The sequence below is a fragment of the Callionymus lyra genome, chromosome 11 (genome assembly GCF_982586985.1).
Source record: "Callionymus lyra chromosome 11, fCalLyr1.hap1.1, whole genome shotgun sequence".
Classification (NCBI taxonomy): Eukaryota; Metazoa; Chordata; class Actinopteri; order Syngnathiformes; family Callionymidae; genus Callionymus; species Callionymus lyra.
Genome location: NC_141828.1, coordinates 23,239,029 through 23,265,192, shown reverse-complemented (window position 1 = coordinate 23,265,192; position 26,164 = coordinate 23,239,029). Strand labels below are relative to the sequence as shown.

Below are 26,164 nucleotides of genomic sequence, written 5' to 3'. Positions count from 1 at the left end.
TTTTTCTTTCTCTTACACTTTAATAAAGTACATGAGAAAATTCAGTTTTAGTTGGTCTCACTTGTTTTTTACATGTCTTCAAATAATCATATATCCTTCATCTTTGAATAGTGTCAAAGCTATGAAGACATATTAACTGTAATAATATATATATATATACTCTCTATATATATAATAATTCTGTGTTTTTGTTTTAACAGTCATCAGACCTGAGGACATTAACAATGGTATGTTTTTATTTTTTAGTTTAGTTTTTTTTAGTTTCAGTTGGTCTCTCTGGTTTAGTTTTTATGATGGAGGATTTTTACATTTTTCTTTTTTTTTTACAGGATTGTCTGTGGGTGCAGGGGTTGGGATAGCGATAGCGATAGCTCTGGTGATAGCGTTGGTGGTAGCATTGGTGATCTACCTTGTGATAAAAAACAGGTAAACAGACCGCCGGGTGCTTTTAATTTTATATACTTGAGACATTTTGTATTCTTTTTCTTTCTTTAGATTGGTTTTAAATCATACAGCACAGATCTTTTACCTGATTCATGAACAAACTGGTTTTAAATCAAGTATTTGTCAAAGCGGTTTTACACAAAGTACTGTAAAAATCAGAAATGTTTACAGTTATCTATGACTCAGGAAACATGTATACAAGGGCGTGTCTACTGTACTTTATAAGTAGGTCGGTGTTTAATTCATTCTAACCCCGATTGTGCTTAACGACCTCAAACCACTTTAAGGAGGTACAGAGTGAATATAAATCGGTAAAAATGCTTAATTTTAATTTTTTGAAGCTTTGATTGTTCACGCATCGCGGAAGTCAAGAGGCTCTCGCGGATTAATACATGCTTAAAAGGTCCTGTAAAAGTGACTATATTGTATATTTGTAGGTGTTTCAACTCCATAATGTTGACATTGTTTATGGATGAGTAAAATAAAGTCTGTGCTATTTCGCATGATCCTCTTTATAATCCGGTGCGCTTTTCTGAAAATAGAACCTTTCATTGAGATTGCGTTTATGGACATATGTTTTCTTTTTATTTAGCTGCGATCATGAGCGTCTACGTGACGTTTGTCAACATTAATCGCGATCCTGCAGAGGTGACGTCACACACGCTAATGAACTGATCCTGCAGCGGTGACGTCACACCACAGGAATAAAATGAGATATTGTGCTTGTTTGTTTAAAAGCGCCATGAATACAATTGTAAATGTGCTTGTATAAAGACCGAGTTAAGTTTAGTTAATATTTAGCATCAGCTAAAAAGTTTTCAAATTGCCGCACACGCCACTTCCTCCAAACCTCCGGATGTGACGTCAAACTTGTTGACAAAGATCGATCGCATTTTATCCTCACGTTTGTGCATAACTTGACGGAAGCAGGTGCGCGTCACTCGTCTATTGACATAAGATATAATTATTGCTTTAAGACTCAGAAATAAGGTTTCATTGCGTGTAATGTAACTTTCTGTGGTGCGTTAACATGAGAGCTAGTTCGCTAAAACTTAGCTTTTTAAATTATAATGCAACTCACACACGTATTTTGTTTGTTATTTTGAAAGGACGAAAATATATTTATATTCCAATAAAAAGGTTGCTATATCGGTGGGTCATGGTAGGCGATTGATTTTATTAATATTCAAGATATTGATTTAATTTAACACTTCCGCATATTAATACAGATAACATATTTATCGTATTTAAGTATATAAGTATACGTTTATTTTAACCCTTTTGGATGAGGGATTTGATCTTTTGTTGTTTTCTTTAAATGAAAGAATATATATAAAATAATAATGAAAAGTATTTAAAATTCCATCATAAAGAGGTAAATCAGATGGAAACACCATCAAACAATGGATGAAGGAAACATGGAGAGCTTATCTCTGAATGATCAAGTATACTTGCTTGTATTTATTGATTTATTATATTTAAAAGGGAGCACTAGTATGTTTTAGTTTTGTTTTTGCATGGAAGTGACCTGCAAGAACTGCCCAGAACTCCAGACCTGCTTGACATGAAACCTTTCCCTCTGTGGTTCCTGACAAATGATTTCAAATGTGAAGTAAGTGAGTAATATTTGTAACATAGTGAACACAAACTTGTAAACCTACAGCACATCCCATCATGGAAATAATCTAAAATGCAATTCTATGTTCTTTTCTAGGTGAGATGGAGTGCTGCATATCAGGTGCTGGACTAACCATCGGAGGTGGAAGGGGTCAACATGTCAAAAGCAGGTGAGATGGTTACATCATACACACTTTGGTCATTAAAATAGTCATGTTTGGTAATAATGATCAATACATTTCTGTGGCAGGACGCACTGACATGCTGACGCTTATGGTCAAGGTTTTCTGGCTTCTGTTGTTGGAAACACTTGGTCGTGCCTGTCAAGGTGGAAGGTACACTAGACTGAAGAGTCTTTGTCAATAGATTTTACACTTCAAATGATCGGAATCATACGACTTCATTAATACAATATTTTCCAGGTTCTGTTGACTTTCGGACAAAGAGGATTCAACGTTGTTATGGCAGTAAGGAGACGGCAGAAGGTGAAAGATTCTTGAGAAAGAGATGAACCACCTCTGGTCTCTGTCAAGTCGTTGTGATTCCCTGAAAGAGTTGTCTCGCATGGCAGCGTGAACATTTGTTTGATATGAAACCTGTAATAAAGCACAATTTGATTTCATTTTGAATAACGTCCCATAGTATTCATCATCAGTGCAGTAATGTGTTGTGGAAATGACTATTGGTGATTTAGAAGTTGTAACAAAGTCTCTGTTTACCCCAGTTTGAGATCGACATAGCGTTCAACATGAACAATATTCAGGCAAAGCAGACATCATATGTTAATGATCATGAATTAATTAATGCTTTATTTCAAACATGTTACATAAGAAAGTAAACTTAAGACAAACAAACAAAACCAATGACATGAGTCAAACAATAATTATAGTCAAAACAATAATATTTACCCAACATGTCCAAAGTAAGAAGGATGAAGCATAAGCTCGTCTATACCTAACCCTTCACTACTCAATATTAACCATCAACACCCAAAGTACATCAACAAAATACAATAGCTCATGACCGTAGTTGAGGATGAGGACAAAGATTGATCGGTAAATAGAGAGCCTTTCCTTTAGGCTCAGCTCCAATTCGCCGACCAATCTCCAATTCCCCCACACCCTCACGCGAGAACATCACCCCAAGATACTTAAACTTCGTCACTCGAGGCAAGGGCTCAATCCCAACCCTGAGAGAACAATCCATCTTTTTCCTGCTGAGAACCATGGCCTCAGATTTAGAGGTGCTGATCCTCATCCTAGCCGCTTCACATTCAGATGCAAACCGATCCAGCGAGAGCTGAAGGTCGCAGCGTGATGAAGCCATGAGAACCAAATCATCCACAATAAGCAGCGATCGGATCTTCAGGCCACCAAACTTACAAACCTTCCCCGCCAGAGCTGTGCCTCGAAATGCTGTCCATGAAAACCAGATCAGGATTGGAGACAAAGCACATCCCTGACGGAAACCAACCCTCACCGGGAATACATCCGATCTGCATCCAAGGACCTCATATTTCCCCGCTGCGGGATCAATAAAGGCCAAAAGATTAGAAACAGTGATTCCTTCCCTGATTGGAGAAGACCAGACAGGTTTTGTAAAAACCATGACAGCATACGGAGGGCTCTCAAGGTTGAACAAATTACTGAAGAAAGGTTGAGTGCTGTCTTACTCAGTCTGGATGCTGAGAAGGCTTTTGAATCTGTAAACCAGAACTTCTTATTTGAAGTTATGAACCGATTTGGTTTTGGTCAATAATTAATTCATTGTATGAAAACACTTTACTTATGGCCAGAATAAAAATAAACGGAAGCAACTCAAATCCAATAACACTACAACAAGGCACAGACAAGGGTGTCTACTCAGCCCCTCATTATTCAATATTTCTATTAAGCCCTTGGCTCAGGTAATCATACAGGAATCAGATCTGAAGGGCATAACGGTCGGGGGAGTAGAAAACCAAATTTGTTTATATGCAGATTATGTATTAATAACATCACAAAACCCAAACTCTGGTATTCCATGCTTGATGAACATCTTGGACACTTGGATATTCAGGTAACAAACTAAATATTGAGTCTTCAAAACCTTCAATTATGACCCCTTACAAAATATTAAGGATCCATATAGGTTCAACTGGAATATTCAGTGTAAAAATATCTGGGAATCAGACTGACAGGAAATGTATCTAGAGTAATGGAGGCCAATTTTGAATGTTTAAACAAAGATATTTATGCTGACTTAGAGCGATGGCTGCTTCTGCCTCTAGACCTAGCCAGTAGAATAAAAACAATTAAAATGAGCGTCCTCCTTAGGCTTCTCTACCTCTTCACAGCATTACCAGTGGAAATTTCAGATAATCAATTAAGGGAATGGGACAAACATTTCTAGATTTGTTTGGAATAAGAAAAGACCAAGGGTACGGTTTTTCAACCCCAATTATCTGTCAAAAGGAGGGAAATGGCCCTTCCATGTTTGAAAAATTATTATTTAGCTGCCAAATTTGATTTGTATTCTTGTTGTATTCTTTGGCAATACTTTTTCAAGTAAAAATGTTAAATCCACAGTGGGCCAACTATACAAAAGCTTGATGGCATCTAACCAAAACTCAACTAAACACTTGTGTGAACATTGGGAAATGGAGGTAAATATATCCATTACTGAAGAGGAATGGGACCAATTATGGCAAACCCAGTTAACTAGCACCAAACCAACTCTTTTACCTGGAGAGATTTCTGATGGAAAAACATTGTCCATTTCTTAAACACTCATACACACATATTTTGGTCTTGTCCTTACCTGAAACAGTTTTGGATTGATGTAACGTGTAGTTGTATGACTCAATCAAACAACTTTAATGCAATAAACATTCAGCAGATGAACAGGGGATGTTTCAGAAAAAACAGCACAAGATCCAATAGGAAACATTTTCTTGACTATTAAGACTTCCTTTGTCTAAAGTTGCCGTTTGTTACCCTGGTCTTTAGTACCACCAGAGGACCAGAGAGCCAGGATGGAAAAAAATTAAAATAAACTAGATAAACTCTCAGCTAAACAGTTAATACAGAAGGAGCAGGAGCAAGATGGTAGAGTGGTTGCCTGCAGTCCAAAAGGTTGCAGGTTCAATCCCAGCTCCAGACAAGCTTGTGTCGTTGTGTCCCTGAGCAAGACACTTCACCCTGATTGCTCTTGATGGTGAACTTGGCGCAAGTGTGCAGCCTACTCCCATCAGTATGTGTGAATGGTTGAATTTCCCCTCGCGGGACTAATAAGGGATTCTAAAAAAAAAGAAAAAAAAGAAAAAAAAAAAAAAAAAAAAAAAAAGATTTTATCCATTTATTATCCATAAAACCTGAAAGAAACGTCAACACCTCACCATAAAACTAGACTAGAACTAGTACAACTATGTAAGCATTGTAAGATATAAAGAGTTTGCATAGTATCTAATTCAAGCTCAACCAGTTTCATGATCTCTGAGTTATTAAATCAAAACATTCAAGTTTTATACCAGGCACTTAAAAACTTGCCAAAAGTTGGATACTTCAGTTTGACCTTTCAGATGTTATTGTGCTTATTTTACTAAACTAAATCGTCATATTTCTTATATACGAGAGTGTAAGGTATTAAACATCCATTAAATGTCATTATAAATATCGATTCTATAGTGGTTGTTTTTTTCATTTTCAACATGTACGTGAACAATTTCCCCAGGATTGCAACTGTATTCATTCCAAGTTCAAATTCATCAGGGTGGTTTAAAAAAATTGGTCAAAATGATTGTGATTTATACCTGAATGTATTTTGTGTCTAACATTATGTGAATCTTGTCTAAGATGATATTAGTGATGATCGGTGGAAATGGGAGTGAAAAATGTCTTTTGTTTTATGATGATGATGATGACGATCTGGAAAACTGGAGGATCAGAATTTATGGTTGTTCATGGTTTCCGTTTGCATTCAGTTCCACAGACTCTTCATTATTTCTGGACTCTATGAAGACAAAGTAAATCTATGAATAAAAAAAATAGTAAACATGTTTCACTTTAAACACAACAGTCCGACAGTCTTGTCTGATCAACATTAAGAATTTATCAAGATACAAAAACGTTCTTATATAAGGCAGAACATTTATCTAAATAAAAACAGTATTAGTTCAGAAGACACATGAACCTGAATTAATAAACTGAGCAAAGACATGAATATGCAAATAAAAAGAGTTAAAATATCTAAGTATATAAAATAAGAAACCGGTTCTGTGTCTTCATCAGAATCCTTCACCACAAGAACTATACTGGCTGCTATTCAAAATAAGTGTATCACAGTCAAGCAAACATTTGATTCATAGGAAGGTCACAAAGTTGTTTGGATTTGACAGAATATGTGTCATACATGTGTTATATATTATCTATTAAATGTAATATGAACGAATTAAAGTCACTTTGACCATTACTTACCATAATGTGTACCATGCTGACGATTTCCGCTCCTCGCTTGACCAGGAAATCTAAATATAAAGCCAACATTGGAAGTTCAGAAGTCCCATCAACTAAAACTAACAGCTGGAAGTAGAGAAAGTATATAAAACTAGAACCCGTCGTGTTGTGTTGTGTGTATTCTCCAACAGAGCATCACCAACATTAGCACCAGCAATGTTATCAATTAAACCCGAGGTCTCCAAACCGGTCCTCAAAGGGCCAGGGTGGTGCAAGTTGTTTTTCCAACCCATCAAGAGGACACATTTAAACCCAATCAGGATTTTAGGAGTGTAACCAGATGATTGTCAGTCTGGTGATGCTTGTTTCAGCTGAAAGCTATTTGTTTTTAACTGTACATGTTTGATCGGTGGGCCCTTTGAGGACCGGTTTGGAGACCCCTGAATTAAACACCGACCTACTTAGAGAGAATATATAATTACAGTGAATATGTCTTCATTGCTTTGACACTATTCAAAGATGAAGGATATATGATTATTTGAACACATGTAAAAAACAAGTGAGACAAACTAAAACTGAATTTTCTCATGTACTTTATTAAAGTGTAAGAGAGAGAAAAAAATACCATCATCACTGTCCTCAGTGCAGTTGGCTGTGAAAACAAAAAAGGAGAATTAAAACATTGAATTAATCTTTATTGTTGTGACACTAAAATAAACTCACCAGTGCATGCAGCTTTAAAGATTCCCTGTAAGGAAAAGAAGTATAGAATTATAACCTAGTATTTTTTTTTTACCATATAGACTGAACTAACTTGTGTTTCTTAACTATAAGAGGTGGACAAAGTTAAAACAAACACACATTTGCCAATAACTCAAGGAAGGAAATATTTCATGTATTCTGATCATGTTGAAGAAAATGTTCATTATTCTTGTTTGTTTTTACCAAATGATTAAAAGAGCCTTACTTCCACACAGCCCAAAGTATAGTCTATGGATTTGTAGCAATCAGTCGTGATCAGGGTTGTATTGTTGCAGAGCACCTGAGACGGGCAGTCAAGGTTAACCTTCTGTTGAAAAGATGACATGTTGTCAGAGAATCAAGGATCTCATAGCTTTTGATCGATAATAGCAGGTCCAACTTACATCGGTTCCATTTGCCCAAGTCAAATTACAGTCTGTTCCATTGCTCTCTTGCACGTTGTACATCGTACCGTTTGAGGTTTGTTCAACTCTGCAGTTTAACACTACAAGGAGAAAAGACACATAGTAAGATGTGTAATAGGCACCTTAAAAAATGTTTGTGATGTCACACTTTTTGACAGCACAGTCTCATTCCCAAGCATAATATATAAATGTATTTACAGCGGCACTCGGCGTCTCTTGCTGACGTCACAGCTGTCCTGTACTGGTCATATTGATCACTAATGATAGCAAATGTATCGTATTTTTGTGATTGTGCTAATGAAGTGATTGTGTCTATTGTAAGGCATGAATGGGCAGAGAACCAGCGTTGTTACACTATAATTGTTATTGCGATGAATGTAACTGTGATAACCGTGGCTGCCAACTATTGCATTTGTGCTCACGCTTCTGCAGTAACGTGACGGATCAAGGTGTGGGTCACTCGTCTACTGAGGTAAGTTATAATTATTGCTTTAGGTTGACTAAGAAATAATGTTTCATTACCTGTAATGTAACTTTCTGTGGTGCGTTAACACATGAGCTAGTTCACTAAAACACTGAAAATTCAGGGATTTGATCTGTTGTTGTTTTCTTTAAATACAAATTTAATATATAAAGTAATAATGAAAAGTATTTTAAATCCCAAGATAAAGAGGTAAACCAGATGGGAAACACCATAAAACAATGGATGAAGGAAACATTGAGAGCTTATCTCTGAATTCATGATCAAGTATACTTGCTTGTGTAGTCAGTTATTACTGCTGACATCAATTCATAACTTTCATTTGTTTCTATTACTGTCTATTACAGTTCTACTACACAAATTCACCTGTTGCAGAACATGACCAGACAGAGGTAGTCTTTGCTCTTGAGGCTGTCGTACTCGTATACTTTGACTGAATCTGCAAGTACTAGCATTTTGACTACTAATAATGACACATTGATATTACAAACTTCCTTCACTCCTGATTTAATAGAGGCGTTTCTACAAGGACTCCAGCAAACTTTGAACGATGAAAACATGTAGCTACGTGGTAGAAACTCCAGAACCTTCTGATTGACCTTCTTTAAACTGGAGCAGGAGTAAAACTCTGTCCAGAGAGCTAGCGGACACAAGAACACATCTGGTCAGTACAGCTATGGCCCGGGAAAATGCAGAAACTTGTGTCTGCCATCAGTGCTTCAAAAGTTAACCTGTTGTCCGTTGGCATGACTGTGAGAAACTCGATTTGCCAGATGGCTCTAAAAATAATGGATGTTTACAAAATGTGTTTTGTGATGTTCAAGGTCGACATGGGCTCGACATCCATAGTATGGCACATAGTTGGCATGTGATGTGTGTAAAGTTGAGGACCATCTTAGGAGGGACTTCTGGCCAGCTGCCCTTAACTTTGCCACAGTTTATTCCACAGATGTTTTTTTTATCTTAATTGTGGAAATGAAAATGGCTTCACCTGGACTTTCTTGTCAGGCCTTTTCAAGAATGCTTGATGAGTCATGTTTGGCAGTGTAAGTATAACTAGTATACCTAGTTTGATACTTTTTCTGTTCATGGGTTTCTTTGAATTTCTTTGTCCTTACATTTTTATTCACCTTTGGGACAAACTGGTAATATCACAGCTGATACCTTCCTCAATAGGTCTTTGAACGGTAGGCTGCGCAGTATGAGGTGGACTAAACACTTGTATAATTAAGCTACTTATCGATTGGTTTGAGTCTCTCACACTCCTCAACACACATTTAATGTATAAACGTTTCAAAAACCTTAAACGTACTGATCGCTCGAGTGTAAAGTGTCTCGATGATTAGTTTTCCTCTCCATATTACATGAAATTGATGTTGTAAAATTTGAACAAGTATTGCGTGTAGTAACATGATATGAAGGTCCTTCATTAGTGACATTCTTGGTGACCATCAGACCATCAAACATTGTGTAATAACTTCGTAATTACACAATGTTTATAAAATATTGCATTAAGTATACATTTTAGAGAATTTAGATGAAAAAATTAAAGGTTACGAGTGTAGTAACTTTATATAAAGGTCCTCCATAAGTGACATGAATTTGATGACCAGCCATTGAAGCAAGTATATCCAGCTGCAGCGACAGAGGATTCAGACCGACGTCGATTCGGGCAGGAAGTGAGTTTAGACTAACTACGGCTTTTTTTTTTTTCGTGACAGACTTATTGAAGACGAAGATGGAGGAATTTGTACAAGACACAAAAAGAATTAAAACTGTGACAACCATGGCGGAAGATGTTGACAGAGGGATTGTTTTTTATTTCCTAGTTTGGGTAAGGTAAGTAAGTAAGTAAGTAAGTAATATTTATTTATATAGCGCTTTGTGGTTTGTTTGTTCCTTGAATGGATGTTTACTGTAAATAAAGTTTTATGAAGAGTGCCATATGTGTTGTTAACATCGAAATTAATCTTCACAGCAATGCAAAAATGAATACATCAGATGATAACTACTGTTGAATGTGTCTCATATTTAAGCATTATATTGATTTTATTCGGATACGAAGAATGAAACTGACAAGATATTGTGTACAGTGTTCCTGTGTCTGTTTGGTAAACTGTTCAGGATTTTATACCAACAAGCAGTCATTTATGTTAGATTTTGAGACAATACGCAAAAACCTTTATCTTAAAACATTGAGGGATTCTCTATAATGGTAAAAAATAAACAAGGGAGTGAATAGTTCATATCAATACAATAAGTACTTGTTTATGGTAACCCTTGCTGCAGGACGAAAACTACGAAAAACAAAAATGGAACGTGTCACACCTGCATACGTGCCTGTCATGTGCCATGATATAGTTTTCAAAACATGTTATTTTTTATTTAAGTCACATTACGTAGCAGGTATCATTAGATCATCCATTATTTGCCAGAAGTATCTTTAAAGCGCTGTTCACTAACTAGTTCTGTTGTTTCTAATTATAAATAAACTGAAACTAACTCAACTAACTCCCCGTTTAATAACATTTAATCCCGCTTTGTCGTTCGATATGAAAATCATGTTTGTCTTTTAAATGTGTTACAGATTAGTTTATAAAACATGCTCACAAACAGGTATTTTAAAGTTTAAAAACAAAAAAATCACTCAAACTTCAAACGTCCCATCTCTTCTTCAGTTAAACGCCGCATCACTTGCCGCCTGCATAGAATCTAATATCGGACCTGCTTAACGGACGCAGACTTATTTAAACACCTGCAAGTCATGATTTATGACTGTTAAACGCTTAACTTACCAGTTAAACATTATAATACAAAACTGAGGAAAACAATTTATTATAGCGTAGAGAGCGCCATCTAGTGGGCTTTAAAAAAAGAACAATCACTTGTAAGTAAGTGATAGTGACCAGAAAACTTTATTTAATTCCTCGCAGGAGCCAAGATCATAAGCAGACGACTGAATATTTTACCCCTTATTTTCCAAAATAATTTTTCCAAGAGATATATTCATTTCTCTTTTGACTTATTGACTCTTAATAGTAGTTAGATCGGATCTTTTTTTCAGTTGTTGTTTATATAAAGCAAATTATATGGAATGTGTTTTTGCTATTATAGCGAGTGAGTGAGGTGAGGTGAGAGAGGGAGGTGAGTGAGTGAGGCGGGTGAGTGAGTGAGTGAGTGAGTGAGTGAGTGAGTGAGTGAGTGAGTGAGTGAGTGAGTGAGTGAGTGAGTGAGTGAGTGAGTGAGTGAGTGAGTGAGTGAGTGAGTGAGTGAGTGAGTGAGAAAATTTAATGACTCTGCTGTTCCTTTTGTAAAGTAAGTCAATATCCTACGGCGTGTCTTTCCATCCATTAACAGGAGTGTAATCTGATTGTTAACCCCCTACATTATTGTGGCCATTTTAAACATGTTTAATACTGTTAATTGGATATTCTACATAAAACAATACAAAAGGTGGAGAAAGAAAAAAAATGTCTCAATAGAAATCAATCCTGGAAGTCTCCACCTCCTAGGGTCTCGTTGTATAAACAGAGCGGGCGTGATTACAGCTGGCTTCCCACACAAGCACCTCATAAAAAATGATAAACATGTTGACGCAAATCCTATCACAGTATTTGATATAATGATGTCAGGTACTACTGTATAAGGTGCCATGTTCGATCTTTTTTGTTAAGGAGACATCCCTGAAGGCAGCAGTCGGCAGAGGTTTGGTCTAGTCACTACCTTTGACCCCTGACTCATCACAGCAGAGTAGGTATGGTTGCTTGGACGTGACTTGTTTCAGCCAAAACGAGATTATTATTTCTGATTTTTACAGTACTTTGTGTAAAACCGCTTTGACAAATACTTGATTTAAAACCAGTTTGTTCATGAATCAGGTAAAAGATCTGTGCTGTATGATTTAAAATCAATCTAAAGAAAGAAAAAGAATAAAAAATGTCTCAAGTATATAAAATTAAAAGCACCCGGCGGTCTGTTTACCTGTTTTTTATCACAAGGTAGATCACCAATGCTACCACCAACGCTATCACCAGAGCTATCGCTATCGCTATCCCCACCCCTGCACCCACAGACAATCCTGTAAAAAAAAAAGAAAAATTTAGTGAATATGTCTTCATAGCTTTGACACTATTCAAAGATGAAGGATATATGATTATTTGAACACATGTAAAAAACAAGTGAGACCAACTAAAACGGAATTTTCTCCTGTACTTCATTAAAGTGTAAGAGAAAGAAAAAAATACCATCATCACTGTCCTCAGTGCAGTTGGCTGTGAAAAAAAAAAGGAGAATTAAAACATTGAATTAATCTTTATTGTTGTGACACTAAAATAAACTCACCAGTGCATGCAGCTTTAAAGATTCCCTGTAAGGAAAAGAAGTATAGAATTATAATCTAGTATTTTTTTTTACCATATAGACTGAACTAACTTTTGTCTCTTAACTATAAGAGGTGGACAAAGTTAAAACAAACAAACATTTGCCCATAAATCAAGGAAGGAAATATTTCATGTATTCTGATCATGTTGAAGAACATGTTCATTATTCGTGTTTGTTTTTACCATATGGTTAAAAGAGCCTTACCCCTGTCATACAGCCCAAAGTATAGTCTATGGATTTGTAGCACTTCATAATCAGGGTTGTAATGTTGCTGGACACCATAGACGAGGACATCAGGTTAACCTTCTGTTGAAAAGATGACATGTTGTCAGAGAATCAGAGGATCTCGTAGCTTTTGATCAATAATAGCAGGTCCAACTTACATCAGTTCCATTCGCCCAAGAAAAAAAGCAGTCTGTTCCATTGATCTCTGGCACGTTGTACATCGTACCTTCTGAGGTTTGTTCAACTCTGCAGTTTAACACTACAAGGAGAAAAGACACACAGTTGGATGTGTAATAGGCACCTTAAAAAATGTTAAGTGTGGAAGAACTGGAACTGTACCAATCGTGATGTCACACTTTTTGACAGCACAGTCTCGTTCTCAAGCATAATATATAAATATATTTACAGCGGCACTCAGCGTCTCTAGCCACAGCTGTCCTGTAACGTTGCATCATCATGATACTTGATACCCTCTGAGCATCTACGTGACTCAGCCTGTCCGGTTCTGGTCACACTGGTCACTAATGTTAGGGAATGTATCGCGTTTTTGTGATAATGAAGTGATTGTGTCTATTGTAAGGCATGGATGGGCAGATACACTATAATTGTTCTTTTATTTTATTTTTTCAGATCAGAGGAACAACCTACATTTTGAGTAGAATAAGAGGTAAGGAAGGAGGTCGCGTTGAAGTTATAAAGAGAGTCACTCACCCCGGAATGAAGTGGACAGAATCCCCATCTGTGCTCCAGATCAGGGGTGACCAGTACCTCGATCGAGTTTTGGCCGGCTGTTGCTAGTGGAGAGCAGAGCAGCCAATCGGAGCTACGCTACGCGAAGCCAAGGTAATATGAATCGAGAATCAAAAGAGCAAAACGTGCAGACTTCCCGACAGTCATTTTTCGCAACTCAGAAAAACGATTAATACTCAATCACATGCTGACTATTCTACTGCCATCACGTGAGCCCACAGTCCGCGAACGACCGTCACGTCAGCCCGCACTGAAGAAATCTTGCGCGTCTATTACTAATCTTACGGTACAGACGCTGAACGCTACCAGATAGCTTGAGACATTTTCAAAATTAAATTTAAAAAATCCTTAAAAGCTTAGTGAACAATTCCACTGGATTATGATTCATGAGTACCTTGACTACTATCGTGGTGAATTTGGAGATATTTTACTGTAGACATTTGAAATAAATGATCCTTAAATATAGTCATTATATGTTAATGACGACTTTTAAAAAATAAAAATAAAAAATAAATTTAGTGAAAAAATGTTCACTCTTAAGGATTTTTTTTAATTTCATTTTGAAAATGTCTTCATTAAAATATAATGACTATTTTAATGATAATTTATTCAAAATTTCTACAGTAAAATCTCTCCAGATTTACCATGATAGTAGTCAAGGTCTTCATGAATCATAATCCAGTGGAAATGTTTTTAAACATAAGCTTTAAAGGATCTTTTTTAATTTAATTTTGAAAATGTCGTATATTAACATATAATGACTATTTAATGATCAATACCAGGATAGTAGTCAAGGTATTCATGAATCATAATCTAGTGGATTTTTTCACTAAGCTTTTAAGAGTATAATTCTATGATATTTAAAATAAATGTGCTTTTTTTTTTACATATTATATAATGATACGACTTTCAAATCTACGTCAAAAAACAGAGTTTAGATACATTTTCCGCTAAATCCGTATTAACACAATTGTTGTTAGTTAAAATAAATAAATACATACAATTTTAAATATAAATAAATCGTATAATCATTTACTCCACAGACAGTAGAACAGGATTGCATCAGGTTGAATAAAACAAAATAAAACATTATTACTGTCACTTTATTGCAATTTTCAAGTGGTCTCATGTATCAGGTGGCTTTCAGCGTCTTTACCGTTAGCTTAGCAATAGACGCGCAAGGTTTTTTGAACGTGCAGGTAAGCCACAAATTCTAAGGACGCTCAGAGACGACCATGATGTGAAGTTACTTATAAACAGTTGTATTCTCTTTAAACTTCATCTGAAGATGTTTTCAAATTTCAATAATCCACTGGTCGCCTCTGTAAATGCAGTATTCTTGTTAATAAGCGTGTATGTAAAATATAAACATTTACACCGGACTAATCTGAACTCATTTACAATATTGTATCAAAATTAACAAATATAAACTGTTAGTTTGAATTCATGTTTTAATTTTTTTTAATTTTTTCATGATCACAGAAAAGGAGAAATTTAAGTCTTGTGCTTCATTTAAGTATGATGGACATATTGAAATGGAGGCATGGAAAGGGATGAACCCGTCTGAATTCTTCTGTTGATTTTGATGAACAAAGAAAAAGGGCTTGAATTCATGTCACGCACAGATTCTTACGTCTGAGTATTTTTTGTGCAACATTTGGGTTCGAATGAATGACCATTTTTAGTAGGAAATCAATGCAATTCTTAGTACATATGAGTCTGAACTTGTCTGCAGTGGAGGATGAGATTTAACACAGGCTGACACTGAGCTTAAGACCAGGTCTCATGGATATTTTTGGAAGTTACTCTCAGAGGAAAAGTATCTTATGAGGAAATACGATCCTCACGGACTGAACTATTTGAATCTAGTTATTTATGTAAGTCAGCATTTATATGAAGATGATTCAATCCACACATCCTTCCATCATGACTGATCATCAGTCCATTCATTTCATTCAGTGCAAGTCATCTGAGTAAAGTATGTTCTTACTTACGTTGAGCAAATTTGATGAAGGTAGATCTTTTGAAATAGATCATTATAAAAGTAGCTCAACTTCACTTGCAGCAACAGCATCATCCACGGTGGTTTTAGAATTTGAAATGTTAACACAGCGACAACTGATAATGTATTAGTTAAAACTATAGCAGCCACTGGGTACTAGAGCAGTAATACACATTAAGTAATCAGTCAGCCTTCAAACAGATCGTTCAAGCAGATAAAATGTTTAAGGCTAAACAAGTTAAAGCGTTTTAAATGAATTTACAAATCGACATGTTTAACCAGTTATAAAAAGTAAATTCAAACTCAGCTCCCAGATGTTTGACATTTCAGATCACCTTAAGAAATATTAAAGCACCATTGAGTTGTTGCTGGCTTGTGTTAGTCTAACTTTATGTTATGTTGATCATTGGCAAGAGGAATGACACCAGAACTTCTTCTCTGCAACAGGGTGAGGGCTACCTAAGCCTTTACATTAGCAAATAGTAAGAGACTTGTTGAACTGTAAGTTCTCAGTAAAATATCTTGGACCAACAACAACCAGAAGATGGTGACTTTCGAGGAATTTGACAAACAGTCCGGTTGTCGTCTGAAGATCTTTTAATCATACATAGAAATTCGGTTCAACAGTACCATTCCTTTGAAATTTTTGAGCATTACGTATACTTAGTGTAAAGAGCGTAAGGTGTGTTTTTTTAATTTTACTTTTCGATGCGGAATACCCATGAGGATGAGAGAAGCGTTCAGAAATACACCAGAGAAGAGCAAAGAGACTGAGTACATGACTAGATTGTAACACCTCAGTAGGCGACATCGATCCGTAGTTCACGCCACTCTCGACTGGCTTCGTCCGAAGAACAGCAAAGCCATCTGTGGTTTCAGGAAATAAACAGTGAAGCAATCTTATTGATCGATGCAAAAACTCCATTACTCAAGTCGAGTGGCCGCCCGGCCTCTAACGCGGGGCAGGGGAGTGAGTCGAGGACGTTACTGCAATCGAGTGTCGTATTTTTAGCAAAGAAAATAATTGACCATGTGATCCGATGATCCCCTTACGTTTCCGTACATCCATCAGCTGATCCAAACATCCAACATTAGCAGAAAACACAACCATAAAAAAAACTATATGTGCTGTGTGTGCCATTTCACAAGCGCTGCGATTCCAACAGCTAAAGTCCAGAGAAGAATTAACATGTACAAGACATAATGTGGAACACAAAAGTTGGCGTACAAATCCCAGAAGCGCATATTTTGCAGTTCTTTCTTTTTCAAGAATAGTTAGGCGACGCCACATGTGGACTCCGTGGATGACCATCTCCACTGAGGTTGTCATCTTATTTTTTCAATATCTCCTTTTAAACCTTTTGAGTTGCTTCTTGGTGGAGTTGGTAGTGAGAAACTCCCAGAGCTGTATTAGACGGAAGCTGCAGTAGCGTCGGTTACTGGGCGCCCATGCGCGGAGACGGTGTGTGAAACGTTAAGGCTGTGAAGAAGGCAGCTGCGCTGCTGCCGTGTGATGCGACATAGCTGCCGGGGAGGACATGGACTGGACCATGGGCTGGGCTGGCGGGGGAGGCGGCGGCTGAGGCTGCTGGGCCCCTGAGTGTGTGTTGGGGGAAGGAGGGGGTGTCGGACGCTTGAATTTGTCAGGACTGGTGCTTCTTCTGGGAGAAGGCCTCTGTTGGAGAGACATGGTGGCACATTTTAACACATGTAAAGGAGTTTCATGCAGATCTTAACACTTGGAGTTCTGGGTAATCATATATCGGCTATAGATCTAAAATCGTGATTAGGTCTTACCATATCCATAACAATTTGTTAGAGCACATGCAAACATCAACTTTAAAAGAAAGTGCTGTCTATTAAGCAGGAGAGATGAATGAAAAAGCTTCAGCTTGTTTGTTTTTTTTGTACCTCCAGGAGCAGCACACGCATATACAATAATCATGAGTATGTAGTTATGTATGGTTTAAGTGTGGGTGTTTAAAACTCACCGCTACAGCTTGAGAAGAGCCTCCGTGGACGTGCAGGGCAGGTGTGTTGTAGTGAGAGATGCCGGCTCTGGACAGCGTTGCTGGGGGGGTGAAGCCAACAGAGTGGCTTCCGTATGAAAGGCCTGTGATACAGACAAGACTCGGTTAATATCAACGCAAAGATGGCCAATCATCGCTAAACATGATCGTTAGCAGGAAGTTGTTGTTGGACGTTGAGAAGAAATGTTCCTACCAGGTGATATGGGGCGGCTGGAGCTCGGGGAGGGGGTGTAGGGGATGGGGCTGGACACGGTCCGTGCTCTCAAACCCTGTGCAGACATCTCATTGAAGTACCTAATAATGATACGATAAGAAAAGATAAATGAAAATAGAAACAATATCTCCAGAGGTCAAAGTATACATGGGTACCTTTCAACAGATACTTTAAATAAATACATAACATTGAATAGGGGGTGTAAATTATGATTAATTGTCTGATCCACAATTATGTTGTGCAAAATGTGTTGTTCAAGTGACAAATATATGACATCATGAATTAATCATTTTAATTAATTCTGATATGAAGTATCCAATTTAAAACTGTGATAAGATTAATTAATATTTCGTATTTTATATCGCTCTGATCCCTTGAAACTAAAAATCAAAATAAAACCACTAGAGACCCAATATTAAAAAGGAAGATGGGAGAAAAGAAAAATCGGAAAAAGAAACACAAGTATTAAAAAACCCTTTAAAGATTTTCTCCAGCTCAAGACAATGTATTAAATACCATTTGAAAATGAATTAAGGACAATCAACCAAAAATGAAAAAAGCCAAAATTGCAGATTGATTCAAGGATGGCTTTAAAAATGTTTGCTGATGCTTTACAAAATACTGAATATCTTATCATGTTTTCACATTTTTAAGACTCTTGAAAGTTTGCTATTATGATTGATTTTTCATTTGCATCAGTTATTACTAAAAATGTACAGAAAAGTAAAATTAAATGTAAAATAATGACTCAAAGAAGATTGTAATATTTCCTGCTCAAAGGATACTTTTGAAACATGAATTCCATTTTGTGTGCATCTTAATAATCAAGAACATGCACCTCTCATCGTCCATTTCCAGGCTGGATTCACTCTCTGACAGCTGTCGGCAAAGAGCTTCCCGACGTTCCATTTCTCTCTGGAGTTTTCTTTGCAGTCGGATGTTCTCTTCCCTCATGTGTCGCTCTTCTTCTATGTACTGGGCACGCTTCTCTGTATCTGTGGAATCAAAGGAATAAATGTATAAATCTTTGTATGTATTCACCAGTACCTGTGTGTGCAATAATAGAACAGTTTGAAAAAAAAATGCTTGAAATAAGCATGTGTACTACTATGAAAATTCCATTACAACCAATTTGATCGATAATGTGATGATAGTGCTGGGTACGCGACACCGGTTCATATGGTGTGCTTGTCTATATAGCATATTTGGATTTACTGCGCCATCTAGTGGTATAAACCCAATATTGTTTTTCTTTTTACATCACTGACAATTTTTTTGTTTGTAGTTAAAATGTTAATTTTCAAGCATGTCTGTCAAACTTTCTGTGAGTCTTTACTACACACATGCATACATACACTGTTTTGTACATGCATAGAAGACAAATTGATGCCTCAATGGGAACATCTTACGACAAATAAGGAAGTTTATCGGTGAGGCTTGTCCAATAAGCTGGGACTTCAGTTACATTGCTTCGGTGACCATTACAGACAGACATGCCAGATTCTACAAGAATAATGGTATTAATAATGGTATTATGTGAACCGTGCAGCATTTTTGACTACGTCAGAAAACTTTTAGTGTGAATTGAAAACATGTTAAAATGTTTACCAGCATTGAGAACATAAGAAAAAACAGGGAAACTTAGTTTGCCCTCTAACCTGCAAAGAACAAATACTGCCTTAGCAACACAAGTTACTGTCTGCTCTCCCATAAATATTAATACACATTAATCACATTTATATTGTAGCATTCACGACTGATGAGACATAGATGTGGTGTGTATTTTTTTATTACATGAAAGCCCCTCCAAAACAGACAGGGGCCAAACGCACCCCTTTGACTGCGTTTATGTGGCCCTTAGGAAGTCAAACATCATTACAACATTGAACTGTATTTAGTTCTATTATTCATTACTAGTGTCTAAATATGACCACTTATTTAACCACAAATATATTAAATAAATATAAAATATATATTTGGAAAAAAAGTGTGTTAATATCATTTTTAAATTAAGAGTAAGTAAGTGTAAAATACTATAAAACAATATTTTTGCATATTAAGCTTGATTTTATATTTCAAAAAGTCTAATTGTTTGGGTGAAACTGGGGCAAAGACAGAGTCCATTTTTTACCTGTGCTATCTTTTAATGACAGATATGGCTGAATCTTAGTCAACCTCAGTCATTGTCTTTCGTGGCAGTTTCTTTACTTTTACATTATAATACAGTTGTTGATCACTTACTTCCTTTTGGACAATTTGAAAAAGTAGAATCCACTTACGCTGCAGTTCTGTTGTGCGCAGGCTTTTTTTAAGTCTCTCCACCTCGTTCTTCAGGAAACGAATATGCCGCATCATGTTCTCTGGCGAGTCTATCTCCATGGAGACGTCTCTTGGTGAAGGAGGGGCAGATACCGGTTGGTCCAACTTTTCCTGCAGGATTCTATACAACATGAAAAACCAACCAGATAGACATTAGGTCAATGGAACAAGTTGACATCACACAAATTTTGTTGAGCTAAAGAAAATAACGTTAGGAACCATTTAGTCTTAACATAACATAACTTGAAGAGTTGCTTAACTAGTTCATTAATTTTAAATTAATACAGTTGGAAGTTAAACAAATACAAGACTATTAAACCAATTACAGCACAAATCATGTAGCATATGCCTGTTACTCCATTATTTTCTTGTCAGGCTGGTCAATTACCATCATACTGTTTACTAAAAAAGCGCATTTAGGAATGAATGACAGCATAAAAAACAAAAGTGCTTTGTAATTATATCAAGCTTGATTTTTGCCTGTGACAAATTAAATGCACAAAGCAATGTCCACCCACATCTACAGATAAGAACTGGCATCTTGCTTGTGCAGTGTCTTTGCATGTTTCAACAGTTTTTTCAAATACTTTTTAAAACTAAATGTATAAATTAAAACTGCTAGCTTACAAAATGTAATCATTTTAACGTAACCAAACATGGCCCTGTAATACAATGTAAAATATATATATATATATTCAGACTATTAAAGCCATTAGATATTGAATTAATTGACTTCAAGGACATATTTCAAAATAATGCATTTGGCTTAAAACAAGTGCTAAAAATAAGTATATGAGACCCGTTCACCTTTTCTCTGCCTCAAGTTTATCCATCCGCTTCCAGAGTCTGTTAACAAGTGCTTCTTGTTCCTGTTCTAAAGTGTTCTCAAGGTCAATCTTCTCCCGTCTCAACTGCAGAGAGAAATACAATTTAATATGAAGAAACCGTAAAGCTCAAAGCAGTCAGAGGAATTTGCACGATTATTAAAAAAACCCTAAAGAAAAGTGGTGCAAGAAACTATTTATACGATATATCGCAATATTTTTATAAATGAAACTGTATCGATATTCAATAGCATTGAATGTGTGCTAAATTGAAATTCCACAAACCTCGATGATCGATGATTGCACAAAAATACATTTTAAAAGTTTAGTTTAGTCATAACAACGTTAAAAGCGTTTAAATCTTGTTGATCACGGATAAAATGATTAAATAAATAAAATAACTTTGAATTATATATATATATATATATATATATATATACACACCTTTGAAATAACATTTTATTTTAATTTATAGTGTGTGCCTAAAAGAGAATTATTGGATGTTTTATGTTACAATAAGCAATACATTATTCCCGGCTTGTATTCATTTGTGGTGCAATTAAATCTCTGACCACCAATTGGCAACAGTCAACAAAACAATTTATTTATTTTTTCTTTAAAACAAAGTTTAAAAAAATTAAACACTGTCCTATACCAGATTTTGCACGTTGCTCTAGGTTGTTGGAGTCTGTTAATGCACTTCATTGTGCTTTGTTAATAAAAGTTGACATTTTAGTTAATATTGTAGCTGAGTAGCTGTTTCTTAAAAGTACTTTCACATTTGATTAGATAAAGTATTTGCTCATTTCTTTGTTGTAAAAGCCAGAAAGAATTTTATCGTTACGATACAATATATCATTGCTCCTACAGTATTGCAATACATCGCATCAGCACACATGTATCGCTAGATTCTTACCAAAACACAGCCATACTAAAGACACACACACGTTTTAAATATAGTGGAATAACAGGTTTAATTATTTGTAAAAATGATTGTGAGTCATGGTTATGTCTGTCAAAGTAACAGACCATCTACAATTTGAATATTCAATCAAAAAAGACCATTATCGGCATCCTAGATTTGAGAAACTAAATGTGTTTGATTGGTAAAGAGAGGAAGATTTTAAAACGTTTATCAATACACATGCCTGTTCCAAGGTCAGTTGCTTTGAGATGGTTTCATTCTCCATCTTTTTGATCTTCTTCATGAGCTTGTTGACTTGGAACTCCTGCTCCTGCTCCAGGTGCTGCTCCAACTCAGCCTTCTCATGCTGGAGCTGGAGTGGGGAGAGGAAAAGGTTGTGGCATTAAAAAGAGGAAGTGGATAAAATGAGAAGACTTGCTATGAGTCATTATCAAACTATTTGATGACAAATCAGAATCTTTTCAGCCAACCATATTTAGACAAAACCAGGAGACCCAAACAAACACATTGTCAACAGGAACTGACTGTGTTAAGATGATTTGCAACCGAAATAACCACCTTTGGCAGCTAACCAGTAAGGAGAATGGGTGCGGCCCAGCTTTGATCCAAGAAGAAAGGAGGTCAATTATATAACAGATTACTCATTTTGAGCAAAGTTGAAAAGAAAACAGCAATCTTTTTACAAACAGGACTGGATATGAAAATCATTTCTATAGAGATATGATTGAAAGCATTACATTTCCGATTAAAGCAACGGCAGAAATGGAGATAAAGTGCAGGCTGGATGAGGCTAAATGAGAGTCGTAAAAGAGAAACATGAGCGAATGCATTTCTGGGAAGTGTTTATGAAGCTGGCGCAAATGTCAAAAGATCCTGCAGAACGACATGCTGAATCATCTTTCAAACATTAGTATTTGTAAGCAGGCAGACACTAAACTAAATGCTAAGGTTATAATCAGTCCAAAGCTGTTACCCACTTGCATGAGTTTTCTTGACAGTTCATTGGTGAGAAATTCCTCCTCTTTCTCATAGTTGACCGCCAACGTCTCCTTTTCCTTCTGTAGGGCCTGGATCTTCTTGAACAAAGTGTTGCTGATAAATTCTTCTTCTTGTTCTGCTCTTGCTTGCTGGAAAATGGAGAAAAGGGAAAACGGATCAATAGTTACTAATGGGCTACCAAGAATAAATCTTCCTGAAAGAATAAAACCAAAAGTCATGTATCCACATGCAACTGTAATCAAACAACCAATAACAAACAACCCTGTAGGGAGGATTGCGCAGTCGTAAATACATCATCATCTGCACGATAATACTCACCGAAAAGGAAGCATGTTCAAGTCGTGGCAAGCAGATTCCAAAACTCTTATTTTGTGCGTTTTCAAAGAAAATGCAACTAAATGTTAACCCTTCTCATCATATAAAATAAATTAATATAACCTTAAAAACAAAAATATAGTCTTAAGGATATTGAAAGAGAATAAAAGACATCACCTTATTCTGCCAGTTTGTTTTTAAAATGTCAAATCAAATTAAGTATTTATTCACTGCATGCTTTACAGGACAGCAACTTTACATTGCTCTCACACATGGCATAACACTTCCAGAAAACAGACATATGTGTTGTGGTAGCTTCAAGTATGAGCTTCCAGTGATCGATTGTTGTGATCGGTGGTGAAAGTTGAGTATTGACAATCGCAGACAATAGTGGTCAGTAACCAGCGTTTATAAAATGCAGACAAATTCTAGTTTGCGAGTGTAGCTGGAATTCATATTGTGCTCACAATTTAAATTCAAATAAAATAGAGGGTGGCTGGTTAAATTTCAAGCCATTAGTTAGATTTGTATGGCCCGGTTAACGGGCAAGTTCACCCAGAATTCACTCATTTTCTAGTCACATTCATGTGGAATAAGGGTTTGGATAATTTCAGAGTAATCCGTTCCTTTTTGGAGTTATAAGCAAAAAATATATGTTCATTTTAATGTAGCGACTGGTGTCATCTTTCTCAAAAATGACACACTTGAACAATTCCTCATGTCGAGGCTTCAATACAAGATGGACGTTACTGTTGATCAGTATGGAGGCATTTGGATGTTTTTAAGTGTCTTTTTGGACGAAGATTAAGACAAAGACATAAATATGAAAATATATTTTAGTCTATAACTGTAAAAGGTAAGAGATTACTCCCAAAATAATCCCAACGTTTGGTCAATATGAGGGCGAGTAGAAAATAGTGATAGATTTTGAGTGAGCCATCACTTTAACAAAGAAATGACGAGTGATAATTATTGACCACAAAATCAAACCAAAGTCAAACGCACTGAAAATATGTTTTAAATCATAAAATGATGCCAACAAATTCCAACCCAAATAGTAGTATTTAGGTTGAAGTTTTAGCATTACTGTCAGGAGCTGTCAACCATGACGACAAGACTAATTTGTAACTTCTCAATCTAATAAGATCAAATGAGGAATGTTAAAGTTTAAGCCGAGGCTGTGACTTTGCCCCCTGGGAGCAAAGACTCCCTTGAAACAAGCCCAGCTCCCACCTGTGTTGTTCAGGGATCGTCCAAAAAAGTCTGCAGCACAGAACTCTGCCAAACCATTTCCTAATGACTCCGGTGATATTGCGGTAATGGGAGGAGAGTTAAGGAGGAGAAACACAGCCATGTTTGGGTCTTTATCAAACAGCTCACACTTACGACCCAGTGTACGAATGACCTTTCTAAAAGGCACTCCTAAAAAAACACCCTGACCCCTGACTAGAGCTGCAGTATTGTAGATGCCTGTCTTCATCCACGTGTAACAGCCACATGTATACACCCTCAAATGATGAGGGGGGGACAGCACAGACCACATGCCAAAACATGAGCCCGATGCAAAACTTGGGGAGCTAAGTTTGGCCTGAAAATTTCTCATCTAAGCACAAGCTCGGTTTCACATTTTATGAGCCAGATTTAGCAAAACATAAACATGACTCGTTGATCAAGTTCATTTTCAAGTCAACCCTCCAGATAGCCATTACGTAGTATTAGTGTACTTAGAGAAGACTACCAAGATATTTGTAGTTTGACTAGCTTTTTGTATTTGTACTGAAGCAAATGTGGATAAAGCAAAGCTATGAACGCCACCTCAGAAACGTTAGCCCCCGTGCTACTACAGCGAACGGCTACATTAGCTAGGTAGCCTAGCTACACATATATCAGAGTGGGCTTTTTGCCAAAGCATTCATCCTTTATATCTACACAACACCTGTTTAAGTAATGTATACTGACTTCCGTCGCATTTGGAATTATACCAACTATAGCTAACTATCTGTCAAGCGTTTTCTAGTGAAAAAACGTTGACTTACTAGCATGTAGCATAGTAGCGCTACTTACTAGCATGTAACACAGCAGCGTTGACTTACTAAGATGTAGTAGCACAGTAGCATCGCCTCACTAGCATGTAGCATCAGCGTTACTTACAATGGTGACGCTAGCTTTGCGGAGGTCCCGGTTCTCCTCCTGCAGGGCTTTGCACTTGAGTTTGAACGTCTCCAGCTCGATCTTCAGAACTTTGTTCTCCTGCTGCAGCGAGGCCAGGCGGTTCGTCAACTCCTCCAGGCGGAAATGTGAGATGACTATGCTCGGTTTTCCCGAGCTTGACGCGGAGGTCGACATCGGTACCGCCGAGCTGCTGCTGCCCGCTCCGTCAGTGTCGCTCTCGCTCGCGCTGTCCGCCATGACTGCGCCTCGCAGCTCCAACACTGAGCCGCTGTAGCGCCGCGTCAGCTCGCTCAGCACCATAGCGCCACCGCCAGGAGGGCTCCGGGAAATCGGGGATGTGACCCTGCGCTTTTCTGAAAGGGTGACTGATGAGTAGATTTAGATGTTTTCAGTGTTCTCCGTTGTTCTCATCAGAAAAAAACAAACTCTTTTTATGAAGATTTTTACATTAGAAAACGTTTTGTTTTCCTGGAGACGTTTCTATTTGTTCAGGCTTTTCCTTGATTTTCTGGAACCCCTGTTGTGTTATCAGTTTTATCTTGATCTTTAAAATATATACTTTATTGAATATTGTTTTGATTGTTTAAGCGCTTTGTGACCCTGGTCTGGAAAAGGGCTATACAAATAAAAATTACTTACTTACTTACAACTCTCATAACATCTTGTTTGCTAAACAATTGAGACAGGGGCCAACTTTATAGAGCAGGGATGTCAAACTCAACTGGCACAGGTTAATACTTGTGGAGATTGCATCTGAACATCTTCACTCAAATCTTATTTTATTATTTGTTGTTCAATGTCTTATGAAGTTTTTGTGGTTTAACTGTGAATTTGGGCCATTTAAGTCTAATTTTATATTTACTATCCG

The 26,164-nt window shown here is 36.8% G+C and overlaps 2 protein-coding genes and 1 long non-coding RNA gene across 5 annotated transcripts in view; 1 reads left to right on the top strand and 2 right to left on the bottom strand.

The window, feature by feature from the left end:
- Positions 1 to 13,717, bottom strand: part of LOC148069664 (uncharacterized) — a 54,240-nt gene extending 40,523 nt beyond the window's left edge. The window contains exons 1-11 of one of the 3 annotated variants that reach the window (XM_087802673.1): positions 13,458 to 13,717; positions 12,905 to 13,005; positions 12,726 to 12,827; positions 12,483 to 12,507; positions 12,386 to 12,412; positions 7,640 to 7,740; positions 7,462 to 7,563; positions 7,218 to 7,242; positions 7,120 to 7,146; positions 6,516 to 6,565; positions 4,813 to 6,051 (exon numbers count right to left, since the gene is read on the bottom strand). In XM_087802673.1, coding sequence (XP_087658799.1) covers positions 6,019 to 6,051; positions 6,516 to 6,565; positions 7,120 to 7,146; positions 7,218 to 7,242; positions 7,462 to 7,563; positions 7,640 to 7,740; positions 12,386 to 12,412; positions 12,483 to 12,507; positions 12,726 to 12,827; positions 12,905 to 13,005; positions 13,458 to 13,485 — 621 coding nt within the window. In that variant the 5' untranslated portion in view covers positions 13,486 to 13,717 and the 3' untranslated portion in view covers positions 4,813 to 6,018. Of the gene's footprint in view, positions 1 to 4,812; positions 6,052 to 6,515; positions 6,566 to 7,119; positions 7,147 to 7,217; positions 7,243 to 7,461; positions 7,564 to 7,639; positions 7,741 to 12,385; positions 12,413 to 12,482; positions 12,508 to 12,725; positions 12,828 to 12,904; positions 13,006 to 13,457 lie in introns of those variants that run through there. The other 2 variants (XM_087802670.1, XM_087802669.1) reach the window with 2 other exon arrangements.
- On the top strand, positions 1,342 to 2,663 carry LOC148069665 (uncharacterized). The gene is made up of 4 exons (XR_015713019.1): positions 1,342 to 2,056; positions 2,159 to 2,231; positions 2,312 to 2,396; positions 2,484 to 2,663. It is a non-coding gene; the product is annotated as an uncharacterized LOC148069665 (long non-coding RNA).
- A 2,360-nt stretch (positions 13,718 to 16,077) lies between the features above and the next one.
- On the bottom strand, positions 16,078 to 25,562 carry LOC148069663 (coiled-coil domain-containing protein 6-like). The gene is made up of 9 exons (XM_087802880.1): positions 25,276 to 25,562; positions 22,788 to 22,937; positions 22,034 to 22,162; positions 20,869 to 20,972; positions 20,022 to 20,182; positions 18,581 to 18,737; positions 17,722 to 17,822; positions 17,490 to 17,611; positions 16,078 to 17,173 (listed from the first exon to the last, which is right to left on the bottom strand). Exons 1-9 carry the CDS (start codon positions 25,531 to 25,533, stop codon positions 16,973 to 16,975), a joined length of 1,383 nt encoding a protein of 460 aa, XP_087659006.1. The 5' UTR covers positions 25,534 to 25,562; the 3' UTR covers positions 16,078 to 16,972.
- Between the last annotated feature and the right edge of the window lie 602 nt (positions 25,563 to 26,164).